This window comes from Capricornis sumatraensis, chromosome 3, assembly GCF_032405125.1.
Source record: "Capricornis sumatraensis isolate serow.1 chromosome 3, serow.2, whole genome shotgun sequence".
Classification (NCBI taxonomy): Eukaryota; Metazoa; Chordata; class Mammalia; order Artiodactyla; family Bovidae; genus Capricornis; species Capricornis sumatraensis.
The window spans coordinates 139,184,217-139,201,629 of NC_091071.1; the positions used below are offsets into that span (position 1 = coordinate 139,184,217).

The 17,413-nt window shown below is 43.2% G+C and overlaps 1 protein-coding gene across 1 annotated transcript in view; it reads left to right on the forward strand.

Moving 5' to 3' along the window:
* The first annotated feature begins 507 nt into the window (after nucleotides 1–507).
* ADAM23 (ADAM metallopeptidase domain 23) overlaps nucleotides 508–17,413 on the forward strand; it is a 186,275-nt gene continuing 169,369 nt past the window's right edge. Inside the window, exons 1-2 of the mRNA XM_068968677.1 lie at nucleotides 508–721; nucleotides 1,827–2,044. Coding sequence (XP_068824778.1) covers nucleotides 508–721; nucleotides 1,827–2,044 — 432 coding nt within the window. The remainder of the gene's footprint in view (nucleotides 722–1,826; nucleotides 2,045–17,413) is intronic.

The window sequence follows — 17,413 nt, forward strand, 5'->3', positions numbered from 1 at the left end:
ACTCTGCTGCCGTCCCCCCCCCCCCCCCATCTCTTCTTCTTTTTCTTCCAAAATAAAGCATGCGCAGTGCGTCCGGTGCCGGGGAACAGCATCAGCATCAGCATCAGCATCAGCATCAGCATCAGCATCGGGACGCGGAGCCGCGCTCGGGCGCGCTCTCGAGGGCGGGGAGCACGCCCGCGCCACTCGCGTCCGCGCGCAGCCTCAGCATCCTTAGCCCCCGCAGTCGCTGGAGCTGCCGCGCCCGCCGCAGGGAGGGCGGAGCATCTGGGGAGGCTCCAAGTTGGCGGAGCGACTGGGAACCCCCGGACTCTTCAGCGGCCGCCCGGGGAGGGGCTGAGAGGCGAGCAAGGGAGGGGGCGCCGCCCAGCCCTTAGCCTGGACCCCCTGTTCGCGGCTGCACCATGCGCGACGAGCCGGCGTGACCGGCTCCACCCGCAGCCTCCCCTGCAGCCTAGACCCGCGCTCTTGCTGGCCACACCAAGCGGCGCCCGGGAGCTATGAGCCATGAAGCCACCCGGCAACAGCTCCCGGCGGCCACCCCTGGCGGGCTGCAGCCTTGCCCGAGCCTCCAGCGGCCCCAGCGGCGGCTCCGCCGCCCCGGCGCCCATCCGCGCCCTGGCCCGCGCGCCTCTCTGCCGCCTCCTCCTCGTCCTTTTCCTGCTGCCTCCACTCGCCGCCTCGTCCCGGCCCCGCGCCTGGGGGGCTGCTGCACCCAGCGGTGGGTATGGCCCCGGTACCCTTTGCATTGCCTTGCCCAACGGGCCCTGCAGAAGAAAGCGAAGGGCGCGCGGGACCGTGCGCTCCGGACACGTCCAGGGCTCGGCCTTTCCAAGCCTCCCTGCCTGTCCACCTCTCTCATTCTCAAACCCGCGTTCACTCCAGTTCACTTTTTGAAGTCCATTTTTTGTTGCAGTCACTAAATTACTGCCAGAAGGTATTTAGTGGATGCGGGGTCTCTAATTGATTTCTGTGCAACTTGGGGAGACCGGTGGACGGGAGATGCAGCGAGGGAGCAAGTTTTTTTCTCGGGTGGTGGAGCCTGAACGCGAATGCAGGAAGATGTGATGAGAACAGTGCTAATGTATCTTTTTAAATTGCCTAGTGGGTTTATTCACTGCTGTTGGAATTATAGGTGGGGGAGGGAAACCGGGGCTCTAAACCTTTGGCTTGTGATTTCTCAAAATGCTTATTATTATCATGAACAATTAAGATAATGTAATGTTCACTACATTGATGACGGAAAACCAGTGAGAGCAGAAACCTGGCCAAAGCAGGAAAATGAAATTGGAAAGCGGCCAGCCTCTGCATCCCTTTCTGGCAAAGGGTTTTTTTCTCATCTCAAAGTTAAAAGAAAAAGGAATTGTCCATTTTGTTTAATGAGTCAATCAACATTCAGTGTTCAAGAATTCAACACTCAAGTTATCTTAGGAGTATTCTTAGCTCTCAGGTGGGATACTGCTAGTCGGAGTCCCATTGAGCTTCTGCAGAAGCCGAAAGGGTGGAGATGAGGGTCAAGAACCACTGAGCATGTTTGTTTAATGACCCTACCTTCAAGTCCATTCCCTCCCGCCCACCCACACATATTTAGACATATAGACTTAAGACTATAAACAGTACATTGCTGTATATGCCTTATTGGCTATTAACCTATCCAGACCATTTCATTGTGGCAATTACTTGCTTTCCTGTGTCTCTACTCCTTACATGCTTTTAAGTAGAAAACTTTGGTTTTGCAATTAATGGAAAAAATGCATCATAGTACTTATGTATTGATAGGGTACTTGTGTGTTTGTCTATGTTTGTGTCCTTCCCCCCCACCCCAGCTCCGTATTGGAATGAAACTGCAGAAAAAAAATTGGGAGTCCTGGCAGATGAGAACAACACATTGCAACAGAATAGCAGCAGTAATAGCAGTTCCAGCCATGCAATGCAGAAAGAAATCACCCTGCCTTCAAGACTCATATATTACATCAACCAAGACTCGGAGAGCCCTTACCATGTTCTTGACACAAAGGCAAGACACCAGCAAAAACATAACAAGGTAGGCAGGGACTGGGTATGCAAAAGTGGCTGCTGTGAAGAGTTGTCCTTTGATTTGATTTTCTGCCAGAATCTGATTTTACAAATTTTACTGCAGCATTTTATTAGGAAACCAATTAATGATAGGGGAGAAGCTGAAGGGATTTCACCTGGAATCTACTTGGATAGGGTTGCTGTTTCTCTTTCCTTTCTGACTCTAAACTGAAATTGGAATTTTCTTAAGGCCTTATAAGTTTATCAGCTGAAATGTGGTCCATTTTTCTTGTAGGTGCATTGAACACTGAACAGTAGTTAAACCAATATGTTGATAGTCCTGACTTTTATCTGTGAGGCTTTATGTAAGGGTGCAGTATTCTACCTCCCATGATGAAAACTGCTTTCAGTCTGCACACCCAGAAAATTGCTATAAGAAGCTGTTGGGCCGTAGATTTCGCATCTACACTTTCACTTAGAAATCGAGTCATTAAGTTTAAACAACCTCTTTCTTTAGTTAGTCAATACTTTTTTTTTGGTTATATTTTCAGTAGGTAAATAATATGACATATTGAAGTATTATGGTGAATATAAACAAACAATTTATGTAACTCAGAGATCAGTTCTTTCAAGACTTTATCTGTCTTGTTCATTGTGAGCAGTTGCTTTACTTTGGTTCAGAAAGTGTCACTGATTTTTTTAAAAAAGCATTCAGTGGAAGATGAAGGTGCATAATATTCAAAGAGTTTAAGGAATCTTTTTTTTTCCTGCTTACTAGTCATTATTTGAGTTAATAATATTTTGGACCCCAAGCAGATTTCTGTAATGGATTATCAGTGCCTTTTTCTTTATTAGCAACAGAAAATAGAGTTTCTGTGTTAAATATTTTACTTTGGACTTGTGAGAGAGGAAGAAAACTTTCTTCTATGAAAACTTTCTTCTAGCTTTCTAGGTTCTTCTCGCTGGTCCAAATATTAAATTGACATGAGTTTGATTAACAAGAGAAAGTGAAATTTACTTTCATATGTATACATGTGCAGGTCTGAGGCCCCTGCATACCTGAGAGGGTCAGAGACGGAAAGATAAAATGAGGCATGTATACCATCTTAAGCTAAGGAATGGCATAGGGCCCTGGAGCTCCCAGGGACAGGAGGCTCATTCATAAGATGATAAAAAGAGTGGATGGCTGGTAATTAGATGTTTGCTGGCCATATAGATGGGGCCACTTAGCTAAAATTAATCTCTGGTAATAAATCTTTTCTGGGAAAAATCCTCAATTTAAATTCTTCTGAGTTGTTAAGGGAGGAGCAGTGGCTTCTCTTGAACTTGCAGGGTCTTGATTGCACCTTTAGCTCAAAATAATCCTGATGCAAAAGTGACACATTGTGGGGGAAGTGGTTCTGAACACCTACAGATTATACTTGTTCAGTTGAGAAGAGCAGTCATTTTCTAAACATCTGGAACTTAAGGAAAGTAGATGGTTTGCATCATTACTTTCCTTAGTTTTCTAAAACTTAGGTAACAGTATTTATTCCCATTTTCCAAATGGGGAGTTAGACATTTAAGGTCATCAGATGACTTTCCGTGACTGTAAAACCACCAACATAAAATTCAAGGGGCCTGAATATTTAATATTTACAGGTCAGGTTTCTGAGAAAATGCATCCTTCATATAAGATGTTATTGGAGAAGTTAACTTTCTTCACGTTGTTGTGAAGTGGCTGCTCCCCACCTTAGCTGAGGTGCAGGGGTCTCTATACTCACAGCCCTTTTCCCAGCTGCTTGTATGTAACTTGATGGGTTGACTCCTGAATCTTGTCTACCCATTTGTCTTGTTGGTAGGAGGAGTGGGTGAGTCTTCAAGGAAGAAAAAGTTCCTCTTGATAAAGACACTGAGGCCAATTTTATGGTTTTCCTACTAATTAATAAGATCTTCTATAGTTTGGTGACAAGTTCTCAAACTCACCAGTGCCTTTTGCATAGGGTGCTGGAGGAAGAAAAAAAAAATGGCCAGAAAGTCTATTTTAAAGAAGTTCTCTTGAGTTGAGATGAAGGAAACTTTAGGGGAACTTTTTTTTCTTTTTTTTTTAACAACTCAGGCTATGGCTGACTCCTGTCTTTGTTTGGTGGGACTTGGTTTGACTACAATATATCAGAAGTTTTATGATAATGAGGTTGTTAAAACTTTACCCACCGCTCATATAGAGGAATGGGTTTCCCAGATGGTGATAGTGGTAAAGAACCCACCTGCCAATGCAGGAGACGAAGAGATGTAAGTTCAATCCCTGGGTTGGGAAGATCCCCTGGAGGAGGGCATGGCAACCTGCTCCAGTATTCTTGCCTGGAGAATCCCATGGACAGAGAAACCTAGCAGGCTCCGTAGGGTATAGGGTCATAAAGAGTTGGACATGACTGAAGCAACTTAGCATGCATGCACTCATGTACACATGCAGAGGAGTAGATTTCTCACTGTGGAGCACACTTGCTTTTGGAAGGATATTACCTCTATTTCCACCGCTCTTGGTGGTTGAGTTTCTCCTATCTTCAAAACAGCTGTTTATGCAAAAATTACATTTGAAAACATTTTCTACTTATTAGTTTGACTCAACAAGTATTTGTAGCACTGTTCTCATGTGCAAAGTAGTAAAGATTCAGAGATAAGAGATAAGGAGAACAAGGATGAACAAGACATGGTCTGTCTTCTAGGAGATGCAAGAAGAGGTCAGCAAGATTCCAAACAGTGCTCTTGGACAGGTGTAAGCAGTGTTCTTCCTGTATGGTGGTTTCGCTGAAATTTCCCTTTGTGTCCTGTGATTTCCCCTGGGCTTCTGTTTTGAAGCTTCTCTCAAACTCGTTGACAAACGGTGTTCCATATGTTTTCTGCTAGATCTTTGGCTGACTTACCTAACATAGTGATGGGAGATGCATGTCAATCCAGCAGCTTTCCAAATGCTTCAGTAAGAGAGAAAGTATACAATTTCCTTATTTTTGCTTTTATAAGAAGTTTTGATTTTAATATCTGTGTATTTTGCACCTTTTTTTCTCCCCTGATTTTATTGCACTCAAGCACATTTTAATGAATGTCTTAGAAATGCTGAATCACTGTGCCATTCTCCTGGGTCCCTAGATTGGGGGATAGAGGTGGAGAGGGAGATTTCCAGATATAGATTTCGAGGCAGAGCTCCGTATTTACTTCTAAATATTCAGAGTTGACCAGGCGCTACTACTTTACAGCTGTGAAAGTTACAATGTTTGTTAACTCTTTCAAAATCAGTAAGTTTAAAAGCAGACTGCAAAGCACTGCTGTTAACACTAGTGCTTTTGAAAATCTTAAAGTTTTCTCTGTCAAAGATGGTTTAGGAATCCTTTTATCTCTAGATAGGGTTTTGTGTAACTCACCGTCCAAACTGTGACATTTTTTGAGAGTGAAAATAGGTGCACCTGGTAATTATGCCAGGATAATTGGCATAAACCTAGATGGTTTAGGGCGGACTGGAAACTTGGTTACTTCAGACCTAAGTAGTAATATTCCTTGATTTTTGGAACTTACCCAAATTCAGGTGTTTTTAGAGACAGCATTATTTTCTGATGATTTATTGTAATTTTTTTCTTACTAACTAGGAAGTTAGTTTACCACCATGTGGAAGTGATAGGGTCTGAATTGGAAACATAGTTTTGCTGTGTTATCAAGACTTTTCTTTACTTTTAGAGACTTTTATAAGCATAAATGGAATTTATGATTACTAAACACAAGCATTTTATCAACCATTCATTCAGTTTATTGATGAAATATACATTTGAAAAGGAAAATAATCCATTTAGATAAATAAATAAATTAATTAATTAATAGATAATCCTATGAGATCTGTTTCTGAGAAAGTTAATGAATCTGGGGAGGAATAAAAAGAATTTTTCTTCTACTTTTCAAGATTCTTGGCTGAGACACACCCTGTGACAGGTTAATAGGAGAAAAATAGAAGTTTAACACCATAACACTATAATATCGACAGTTAATAGTTGTATTTAATAATGTGTATGTCTTCTGTGTGCGTGGGAGAGACGGAGTAAAACCGAGTAACTTTGAAATGGCCCAGCCATCAGCTTAAATAGCTGTCCTGCTGAAGATCAGCTGTGGGGACTGGGGAGCCACTGATGAGAGACTGTCAGGAAAAGCACAGTAAACGAGGGTAAGATTGTATGCAGATTTAAATTGTTGCCTTTTATGCTGATTAAGTGTTTCTGGTGTCTTTGAGCATCTTCCTCTTTCCGGTATGGAGAGGGAAACCCCTTATAAATAGAGACTTCTTATACATATAAATGTCTCTTACAAAAGAGTAACTTCTGCTTGGTTTACAGAGCTTCTCCTGTGTCTGGTGTTTCTTAAAAATAACCAGCCTAAAATAATGTTTATGCCAAAGAGGCATATTTTGGGATAGTATATTCTGCTCCCCTTCAGATCTTTTCCTGAAACTTGCCTTTAGTCAAAGTACTTGCCTTGAATCCTACTTTTTGAGGATTCCTTTCTCTTGCAGCTGGGAAGGGATGGAACGGGTACCTTATGGACAGCACAGGCTCTGGGGGAAGATGAAAGTCATCTCCTCGGCTCAGTTTTTTGTTACCTTCCCTCCTGTGTTGAAAGTGTTAGTTGCTCAGCCATGTCTGACTCCTTGCAACTGTATGGACTGTTGCTCACTGGGCTCCTCTGTCCTTGGGATTCTTCAGGCAAGAATATTGGAGTGGGATGCCGTGCTCTTCTCCAGGGGAATCTTCCTAGCCCAGGGATCGAACCTGGGTCTCCCACATTGCAGGCAAATTCTTTACTGTCAGAGCCACCAAGTCAGGAATATCCTCCGGAGGAGGGCATGACACCCCACCCCAGTATTCTTGCCTGGAGAATCCCAGGGGAAGAGGAGCCTGGTGGGCTACAGTCCATAAGGTCGCAAACAGTCAGACACTACTAAAGTGAATTAGCACGCACACACGCAATGACCCTCATTACTGTGTTGAGGGGTTGGAGCTGGTGTATTGAATTAAGAACATACAGATTATGACCTGTTCAATGAGGGGGCTCAAGCCACCCACATGGTTTGGCTAGTAACTCCCTCAGCATCCAGGCTCCCACTTCAGGGAAGTGTAATCAATTAAGTCATTTGGATTGAAAGCACACTTTCAGTATACCGTGCAAAGGAAGCAGAGTCACAAGATTATTACTTACAGATCCTAGAAAGGGTTATGGGGCAGTGAATGAGAAGGAGGTGGGGAAGGAAAGTCCATTGTCCCAGGTCATCAGTGAACAAAAGATAGAGAGGGTAGCAAGTACCTATCACTTATAAGGTGGTTGAGTCAGAGGTCACTAACTGTTCCCAGGCTTACCTCTAAGTGATTATTATTATTATTATTTTAATATTTTTTTATTTGGCTGCACCAAGTCTTAGCTGAGGCATGCGGGATCTAGTTCCTTGACCAGGAATTGAACTCAGGCCCCCTGTGCTTTGAAAGTGCTGAGTCTTCGTCACTAAGTGATTATTTTGAAGGCATCTGTGGAAAGCAAAGAGGGACTTTTGGTGGGAATCCCAAAGTCAAATTTTTATCTAAATGTCCAGACCCTGGGTGTGAGCAGGATTTTCGTTCTGTAAAATGCCCCAGCAATAACCCAGAAAAACAAAAGTTGTTTTTGTCACGCCTATTCCCACCACCCCAGGGTGACTAGAAAGGTTTAAGTGGCTTTAGATCTCCGTGGTTATTGTTACTGCCTGCTCTGCTTCAGGACAAGGCTGGTTCCACATTTCTTGACCATCCAGAAGCCAGCTGCTCCATTGCTCTGGGTGTGGGACAGTGGAAACAAATACAGTGTCCTCAGAACTGATAGTGTGACCACTACTAGGTTATTTGGTAAAACAGACTTTGGTATTGGCCTCAGTGGCCTTCCCACATTTTCTAGGTCTTCCTAAGCAGTCATTACAAAATTGCAATACACAGAATTCAGGCCTGTAATGGTTTTCCTTATAATGCCTGGCATATAATAGGCTGTCAGTAAATATCTGTTTAATGAACTGATGGTTGAACACTCCTGTGTTAGAAAGAGTGCAGTGCTTTCTGTGAAATTTCATGTTATAATTAAATTGACATTCAAAAGAGCCTGAAGTTACTGTTAAGTATTTTTGGCACTGTGACAGAGCAGCCAGAGACAGAATTTTGGTCTCGAGTTATTAGCACTGCATAAATTGCACTTATATTACCTAAAATTGTGAGAATATTTGTATTAACAGTTCTTAGATTATTCCTGTCCCTGTCACTCACCGTTAATGTGGATAATCACGAGCTGACTGTGTGGGAGATTTTGTCATTGCAACTGGTTAATTCTCAATGGTGGAGCCCAAGGTATCCACTCATATAGTTTCTAGTCAATCAGATTTACATCTGTGAGGTGTTCAGTTCCATTGGGTTAATGCCTGTTTTGAATGAGGCCCTGTGTTAGACTCTGGGAAAAGTGAGGAAGAGAACTACTCAGTCCCTCCCTTTGCTCTGACTTGCTGGACATCAGCAACAAGGCAGCTGGCGGTGTGTGTGTGGTTCCTCTCAGAGTATTGCTGATTGTAGGAAGAAAGGGCTGCAGGGACTCAGGAAAGTCAGAGGAAACCTCAGCCAGGAAGAAATGATGGAGCTGGTCCTAGAGACCAACTAGGAGACAAGTTTTCGGGAGATGGAGAGAATGGAGAGGTGCAGAGGGGCCCACAGTCAGCAGCTTTGGCCTTGGGGAGAGAAGTGAGGTGAGTGTGGGAAATTTAAAAGAAACAGGTGTTATCATTGCATTCATGTTGCTGTTTAGTTGCTAAGGTGTGTCCAATTTTTGTTGCAACCCCAAGGACTGTAGTCCCCCATGTTTCTCTGTCCATGGGATTTCTCAGACAAGAATACTGAGTGGGTTGCCATTTCCTTCTCCAGAGGATCTTCCCAACCTAGGGAGCAAACTCACGTCTCCTGCATTGGCAGGCAGATTCTTTACTGCTGAACCACAAGGGAAGCTCATTACATTCAGAGTCAATTTAAAAAAGACTCACTTAATTCCTCCAGAAATCCGGTAATGGACATGTTTATAGAGGCAGCAGTTGAGAATTAGTAGTAGTAGTACAAACAGCTAGTGCATGGCTGACAGAGTCAGGATTCAAACCCAGGTCTTACCCTTTCCAGAGGCCAGGCTGGAGAGAGACTTGGGTGTGTTGGGCATGGCAGGTGGCCAAGGAGAAAGGCTATGAAGACTGTGAAGAGATCAAGCATTTTAATTTATTTTGTGTCAAATGGTTCAGTTCTGACAAGTCCAGAGGTGAGCGTGTGACTGGTTGAACATCGAAGGCCAGTTCTTGGCTCCTTAGGGAACTTGCCTTCCAGTGGGAGGAGACAGACTGTAAACACAGTAGCAACAACAGCACAAAGATTTCAGGCATTGGCAAGCGCTTGAAGAAGATGAAATGGTACATGTGGTAGAGAATCGTGGGTGGGATGGTTGCTCTTGGCGAACTGGAAGATCGGGCCTATGGTCTTGGGTGGGAGTAACTTACCTACTGTGGCTTCTCTTTAGATGGGGTGGGTGAGTGCTGTTTCAGTGCCCCGCAACCCCATCCTTACTGCCAAATACCTACCTGTCCTTCTGTTACTTGCCGGGCACTTGGAGGAGTTTGAGTTTGGACCCCAGTCTTTGATTCTTCTCTCCCACAAAGTCTGAACCATTTTTGATCATTTCACCTTGGTTTGATTTGATGGCCACAGTGCTTTCCATGGTAGGATTTCCCAGGTGGCACTCGTGGTAAAGAACCCACCTCCCAGTGCAGGAGATGCAAGAGATGCAGGTTTGATCCATGGGTTGGGAAGATCCCTTGGAGGAGGGTATAGTAACCCACTCCATGGGGTGGAGAATCCCATGGAGAGAGGAGTCTGTGGGCTATGGTCCTTAGGGTGGCAAAGAGTTGGACATGACTGAAGTGGCTTAGCACACATGCTTTCCACGGTAAGTCATGCCCTTCAAAGTCTTGCTTCATCCTGTGTCCCTACGTTATATTTTCCACTCTTTCTGTTCCTGGGTTGGCTCCTTCCTGATAACTATATAACTACTGTGCCATTCTGTCTTCACTTACTCTCAGGTTTTGTTAACAGATTATAGGCCACTGTTGTCTCTTTTGTTGTTGTCAGTGTTCAGTCTCTCAGTAATGCCCGAGTCTTTGCGACCCCATGGACTGCAGCTTGCCAGGCTTCCCTGTCCTTCACCATTTCCCGGAGCTTGCTCAAACTCATGTCCATTGAGTCACTGATGCCATCCAACCATCTCATCCTCTGTCGTCCCCTTCTCCTCCTGCCTTCTATTTTCCCCAGCATCAGGGTCTTTTCTAATGAGTCCGTTCTTGGCATCAACTGGCCAAAGTACTGGAGCTTCATCTTCAGCATCAGTCCTTTCAATGAATTATCAGAGTTGATATCCTTTAGGATTAACTGGTGTGATCTCCTTGCAGTCCAAGGGACCCTCCAGAGTCTTCTCCAACAACACAGTTCAAAAGCATCAGTTCTTTGACGCTCAGCCTTTATGGTCCAACTCTCACATCCATACATGACTATTGGAAAAACCATAGCTTTGATTAGGCAGATCTTTGTCAGCCAAGTAACTGTCCTCTCCAAAGCCAGTCATAAAATAACAAAGAGCATTTATTTGCTCATTGGCTTTGCCCAGGGACTTTCCTGGTGGCTCAGATGGTAAAGCGTCTGCCTACAATGCTGGAGACCTGGGTTCAGTTCCTGGGTCTGGAAGATCTCCTGGAGAAGGAAATGGGAACCCACTCCAGTATTCTTGCCTGGAAAATCCCATGGACGGAGGAGCCTGGTAGGCTACATTCCATGGGGTTGCAAAGAGTCAGACACGACTGAGCGACTTCACCTTTACTTTTGCCCGGCGTTGGTGGCATCACCCAGGCTGAGGGTAAAGTCACACAGGGCCAGAGCTGTCCTGGCTGCCTTGCTCATGTTTCTCAGTGGTACCACTGTTTTCTCAGCCACCTGAGAGTGAACCTTGGAAGTCATCGTTGACTCTTTTCTCTCCTTCGTCTTCTGTCTATAAGTAGTCACATATTAAGTCTTGACGTTTCTCCCCAAATCCATCCTTGCCTCCTCTTCTGCATTGTGTTCTTGTCATCGCCTCTTGTCTCTCTTTTTCTCTCTGTCAATCCATCAGCCCCAGTGCTGACAGATTAATCTTCCTGGAACACTTAGTGCATCACATGACTCCTTTTATCCACATGCAGCAAGCATGATTTCAGCTGATGAATTTTCCTTGTGGGATGAAGAAGAGAAAGTGAAGTGCTCTGGAAGAGAGCTGTTGCCCCTGCACCACCCCCCCCCCTTCTGAATCCTACACATTTGCTGGTCTTTTCTCCTTTCAGCATTTCTCCAGGCCTCTTTTAACCCAAAAGTCAGTCCATGGCAGGAGTTAATTTTGTCCAGATGATTCCATTCATATCCATGCAAACTCTGGGTCTTATTATGGAAAACCCTTGTGTGTGTATGTGTGTTGGTTGCACAGCTGTGTCCAACTCGTTGCCACACCATGGACTGTATCCCACCAGGCTCCCCTGTCCATGGAGTTCTGCAGGCAAGAATACAGGAGTGGGTAGTGATTCCCTTTTCCAGGAGATCTTCCCCACCCAAGGATTGAACCCAGGTCTTATGCGTTGCAGACAGATTCTTTACGATCTGAGCCAGAGAAGCCCCAAGGGAGCTAGTTATGGAAAACTCTTGTGATCAGTTGCAATAACTCAAACTGTCAGTAATGTGTTCTTGACCTATTTTTTTACGTTCAAATACCTAAATTTGCAGGTTAAATTCCTGCTTCAGAAGGTTCTTCCTCTCCGTCTTTAAGATCTGAATAATTAATTGCTCCTAGAGAATATGTTTTCAGATGAAAATATTTTATTCCTTTCAAAAATGTATGTAATCATAAGGCTTTATTCAAAGTATTCAGTTCACAAATGACGTGGGTATCTGTAGTTTTATGGAAACCTCATTCATTCACAATACACAGAGCCTCTTAATTTTGCAATTTTACAAAGGAGCTTTTGTGTTTAGAATTTATATAAATTCAGTACAATTTAAATCAAATCCAGTGCTAGGAATTCTATTATGAAAGGGTGGATTCAGTTATCATATTTTAGTTAGAATAATGAGAAGTTAAAAACAATTACGTTCATTCACAGCAAATCAAGATACGGTTTTTGTGTCTCAAGAGAAAATGAGAGGTGTGTCCTCCATCGTTGGTTACCAAGTACAGACAGAGCCAGACGGGGAATTATGTTCCAGATGATAAGGTTTTTTAATACAGGTGTCTTCTTTGGCTCAAGAGTAGACAGAGGTTACTTTCCTCATCTGGAGCATTGCAAATTAATGAATTCAAGATCTATGTTCAAATCTATTGTGATAAATGTTTGTCAACGAGAACTGCCTCAGTGCTAAATGTTCTCAAAGCTTTCTATTTAGACATAGAATGGATAGAAATATGTATCCAAGTATCTCTTCTACTGATAGACATGAATTACAGAGAGTTAAGTTAAACCAATGAACAGAGAAATACAAGTGGGACCCCATAACCAGTGGTCATGTTGCTCTTTAGCTGTGATTTGTTATTATATAGCTGGGGACATTCACCTCTTTTTTATTTGCGTGGCAGTGTCCACATGAGGGAGTCATTCTGGCATGTTTTAAACCTTTTGTGGATAGGAAGAACAAGATAATCACACATTCCTAGATCTTCTTCTGCCCTCAGTGGGGCTAAAGATTAAGTGTACGAGTCAAATCTAAGTATAACGAAAGACATATCATACAAAACAGTCCAGAGCCATGAAGACATTGATTTTTTGAGCATCTTCTTGAACTCCAGTATCTGTTCCAGTGCTGTTGCTGCTTCTTTTTTTTTTTTTAACTGTGGATGTTCAGGAATTTGCTGTATCAAGTTGTAGTCTGGATCACTTAGCGGGGTGCTTTGTATTGTCTTTTGATTGTTAACAGGCCTGCTAATACCGTAATACTATAATATCAATAGTTAATAGTTGTGTTGCAGATGGGCTCCATTAATAATATAAACCAGTCAACATTTAGATCATTCTTCCCACCTGCATGTGCCTCCTTGCTCTTCACTTTTTCAGCATTAAATCAACCTGCACTCATTCTGCAGTACACTGGTAGTAACACATATAATACTCATTTTGCAGTGAACCTGCACAGTTTTACTGAGGCATTTTCATATCTATAATCTCTCATGGTCCTCAGAGCAATAACACAAGTTTTTCTTTTACTAGATGATTATTATTTCTGTGCATGAGAAAACTGAATCCAAAGAGGCCAGATCAGTTACTCTAGGTCTTGAATTATTGGCATGACCAGAATGATCAGAACCTTGGTCTGTAGACTTTTAGGCCCTTGTTCTCTTTGCTTAGCACTTCTGGAGTTTGGGTTTGACTGGGGAAGTTTACAACCTTTTTAGACACTTTTCATCTCAATAATAAGGGCCTATGAACCAGGGCTTCCCTGGTGGCTCAGATGGTAAAGAATCCACCTGCAATGCAGGAGATCTGGGTTTGAGCCCTGGGTTGGGGGTTGGGCATATCCCCTGGAGGAGGGCATGGCAACTCACTCCAGTATTCTTGCCTGGAGAATCCCCATGGACAGAGGAGCCTGGCAGGCTACAGTCCATGGGGTGGCAAAGAGTTGGACACGACTGAGCGACTAAGCGCAGCACACACAGCACAGCACGTGAACCAATCACACACCAAGGGTTCACAACCACATACACCTCCCCTGGTCTTCCTCTGCAACCAGTTGGTTTTCTTAACATTTTTTTTTTTCCTAAATGAACTCTAGATAAACAATCTTGTTGAAAATGCTGCCATTTTCATAGTATTTTCATTATCTGCTTACCTTTGCTTATTGATCTTCCTTAATTTCTTTATTCCTCTATTAGATTCTCCTTCTGCCTTCTTTACTGAACAAGGGAGTTCTTGTTGGGCATTTCCAAATCACATGTCGGACATTTGACTGTTCTATGAGAGCCTTTTATTTTTTAGTATTTTAAAATATTTTTTAATGTAGTAGTGTGCATGCAGCCTGAAGAAATAGGTCATAAAGAGCTGAACTTACTAAGAACTGGTTAATTTGCCTTCTTTTCCCCATTAATGCCCAATTTAAATGTTTTACCAGCATGTGATAACCAGTGTTTCTACACAAACATGATATTTCAGTCCTAAGCAGGGAAACTGGTATTTTAATGATCCAGTATAGGCATTTATTTGTGGGATAAATATGATTCACACTAGGCTGTTTAGTGGAGAAGGCAATGGCAACCCACTCCAGTACTCTTGCCTGGAAAATCCCATGGAGCAGTCCATGGGGTTGCGAAGAGTCGGACACGACTGAGTGACTTCATTTTCACTTTTCACTCTTCACTCTCATGCATTGGAGAAGGAAATGGCAACCCACTCCAGTATTCTTGCCTGGAGAATCCCAGGGACGGGGGAGCCTGGTGAGCTGCCGTTTATGGAGTCGCACAGAGACGGACACGACTGAAGTGACTTCGCAGTAGCAGTAGGCTGTTTAGAGTGTCAGATATTACTTGACTTACTTAAACTCCTTTCCCACATAGCAGGGGAAGAATGGTTGGGGAGTCAGAGGTCAGAGGGTCTCTCAGATCTGCTAATACCAGCTATTTAGACTTGGGTAGGTTACTTAGCCTTTCTAAGCTCTAGATTTTTTTTGGGGGGGGAGGGGGGTCAATAACATGGACTTAATAATAGTACCCACCCCAGAGGCTATGCTTGGTCAAAATGGTATCACCCACGTAAAGTAGTTTGCACAGTGCCAGGCATGTAGGAAGTACTCAGTAAATGTTATCTGTTAATTACTGACTAGGAAATCCAAGCTGTGCTCTTTTATGGACAAACAGTTGTTTTATTAGAAAAGAAGGTGGGTTTAGAAGTAATTATGAGGACATTTGTGGGAAGGGTGATTCTCTGAGTCTTCCTGGTTTTATGGTTGCTGGTGAGCTCGACTGATCCACCTCAGATGAGACTAGAGTGTTTATGCAAGAATAAATACTTGCGGGGGGCTTCCCAGGCGGTGCAGTTAGTAAGGAATCCACCTGCCAATGCAGGGGACATAGGAGACTTGGGTTTGATCCCTGGGTTGGGAAGATTCCTTGGAGAAAGAAATGGTAACCCACTCCCTGTATTCTTGCCAGAGAAATCCCCTGGACAGAGGAGCCCGGTGGGCTGCAGTCCATGAGATCACAAAGGGTTAGACACGACTGAGCATGCATGTGCTATCACTAAGTACTCAAGGATGTGATATGATGCCTTGGAGGTTGCCACCCTCTAAACTGCAGTGTGTCTACGTGGTGTTTGTAGTCTGGCAGATAGAAGAGCTTTCCCTGAACCTTTGCAGTGATTAGTACACTCCAAGGTAGGCTTAGAATCAAGCATTTTGACACAGTTTTTAAGGTGAACTGTTTTCTGTGTCTAATTGTATGTCTGTGTGTGCATGCTCAGTTGCTCAGTCATGTCTGACTTTTTGCGATCCCATGGACTGTAGCCTGCCAGGCTCTTCTATCCATAGGATTTCCCAGGCAATAGTCCTGAAGTGGGTTGCCATTTCCTTCTCCAGGGGATCTTCCAGACTCAGGGGTGGAACCTGTTCCTCCTGTGTCTCCTGCATTGGCAGCTGGATTCTTTACCACTGAGCCACCTGGAATCCCTAATTATATGTCTATATATCTGTGTATGGCTCAGTGGGGAAATGACCTGCCTGCCAGTGCAGGAGACGCAGGAGGCGCAGATTCGATCCCTGAGTCAGGAAGCTCCCATGGATGAGGAAATGGCAACTTGCTCCAGTATTCTTGTCTGAAAAATCCCATGGACAGAGGAGCCTGGCAGGCTATAGTCCAAAGGGTCGCAAAGAGTCGCACACAACTGAACAACTAAACACAAAAACAACATCTCTGTAATTGCCAGTTACAGATATGGTGTGGCACCAAACACTGTGTGTAACACACATTCGTATGATAATATCCCTGGAACTGTCCCTATTGGATATTCACCTTTCTCTCCTCTCCCAAATTCCCCAAACAAGACAAAACCCAAGAAATATTTTCATTTGCTATTGATAGTTTTCTGGCTTTGGAAGGGAATGCCAACAGTTATAAAATCATAGCAGATAGAATAGTATGTAGTCCTCATAGCCAGAAATATTTAACAGGGTAAAAATATTAGAAATACAATTCTGTTTTTGTTTGGACCCTGTGATATTATTGAACAGGTTATGACCAAGAAGTGAAATTTTGGGCTATGCCTTTTAATTGCCTTAACCAAGTAGAGTTCATACACTGACTCCCCTTCTTTTATAAATCATGGCTAAAAATAGTTAGTGAACTCTTGTTAATTGCTATGGTCTGCCCTGTACAATGTAACGGACTTTCATCTCTGTAGAATGTTCAGACCATAGTTAGAGGCATTTATCACTGCTGGGCAGCATAAAAGCGATTACTCGTTCCCTTCAGAACCAGTGGGGCATTGGGATGATGCTGCCTTATTTTTGGCTTTGCAGTGGTGCATAAAACTTTTTTTTTGGAAATAGTTAACTATTATTGCTTCCTTTCTAATGAAATATGTCTATATTTTTCTTTTTATTCTTTTATTTGGGACATTAATCCTTTTAAGATCTGCTGATGCGCTTTAGGATTATTACTCAGTTAGTTTATTTATGAACTATCCTGTCTGCTCATCAGCTCTTATGTTGTTTTTCCATTTTAGTTCTCTGGAATTCCTGGCTCTGCCCTGATGTGTTTGAACACCCTAATGTGATAAATGTTCAGGAGCGTCTTTGATTCATTTCTGTCATACACTTGTTTGTCATGGAACATTTAAGAATTTTAGTTCTTTCACAAACAGCATCATCTTCCTTGATACCCAGACATTTCCAACTATTTATCTCACATCTCCACTTGGATGTCTAAAAGATGACTCAAACTTAACATGTTCAAAGAAGAACTTTTGCTTCTAATATCTCCTACCGCATTGTGCTCCTTCCATGTTCTTCTCATTTGAGTAAATGGAAAATCATCCTCCCAACTAAGCCCTAGAAGCTTTACCCTTCTCTTAAACGTAACTTCAAGCCATCAGATCTTGTTGATTCTCTCTTTAGGGCTATTTAGAATCTGACCATTTCTCATTGGCTCCACTGATGCCAACCTGGTCTAATCTACCATTACCTTGTATTATTAAAATATCTTTCTACCTCTTAATCCCTACTTGGGTCCAGTTCCTGTCAGTCTGGCTCCAGTCTGTTTTACACTCTTCAGGCATAGTGATTCTTTT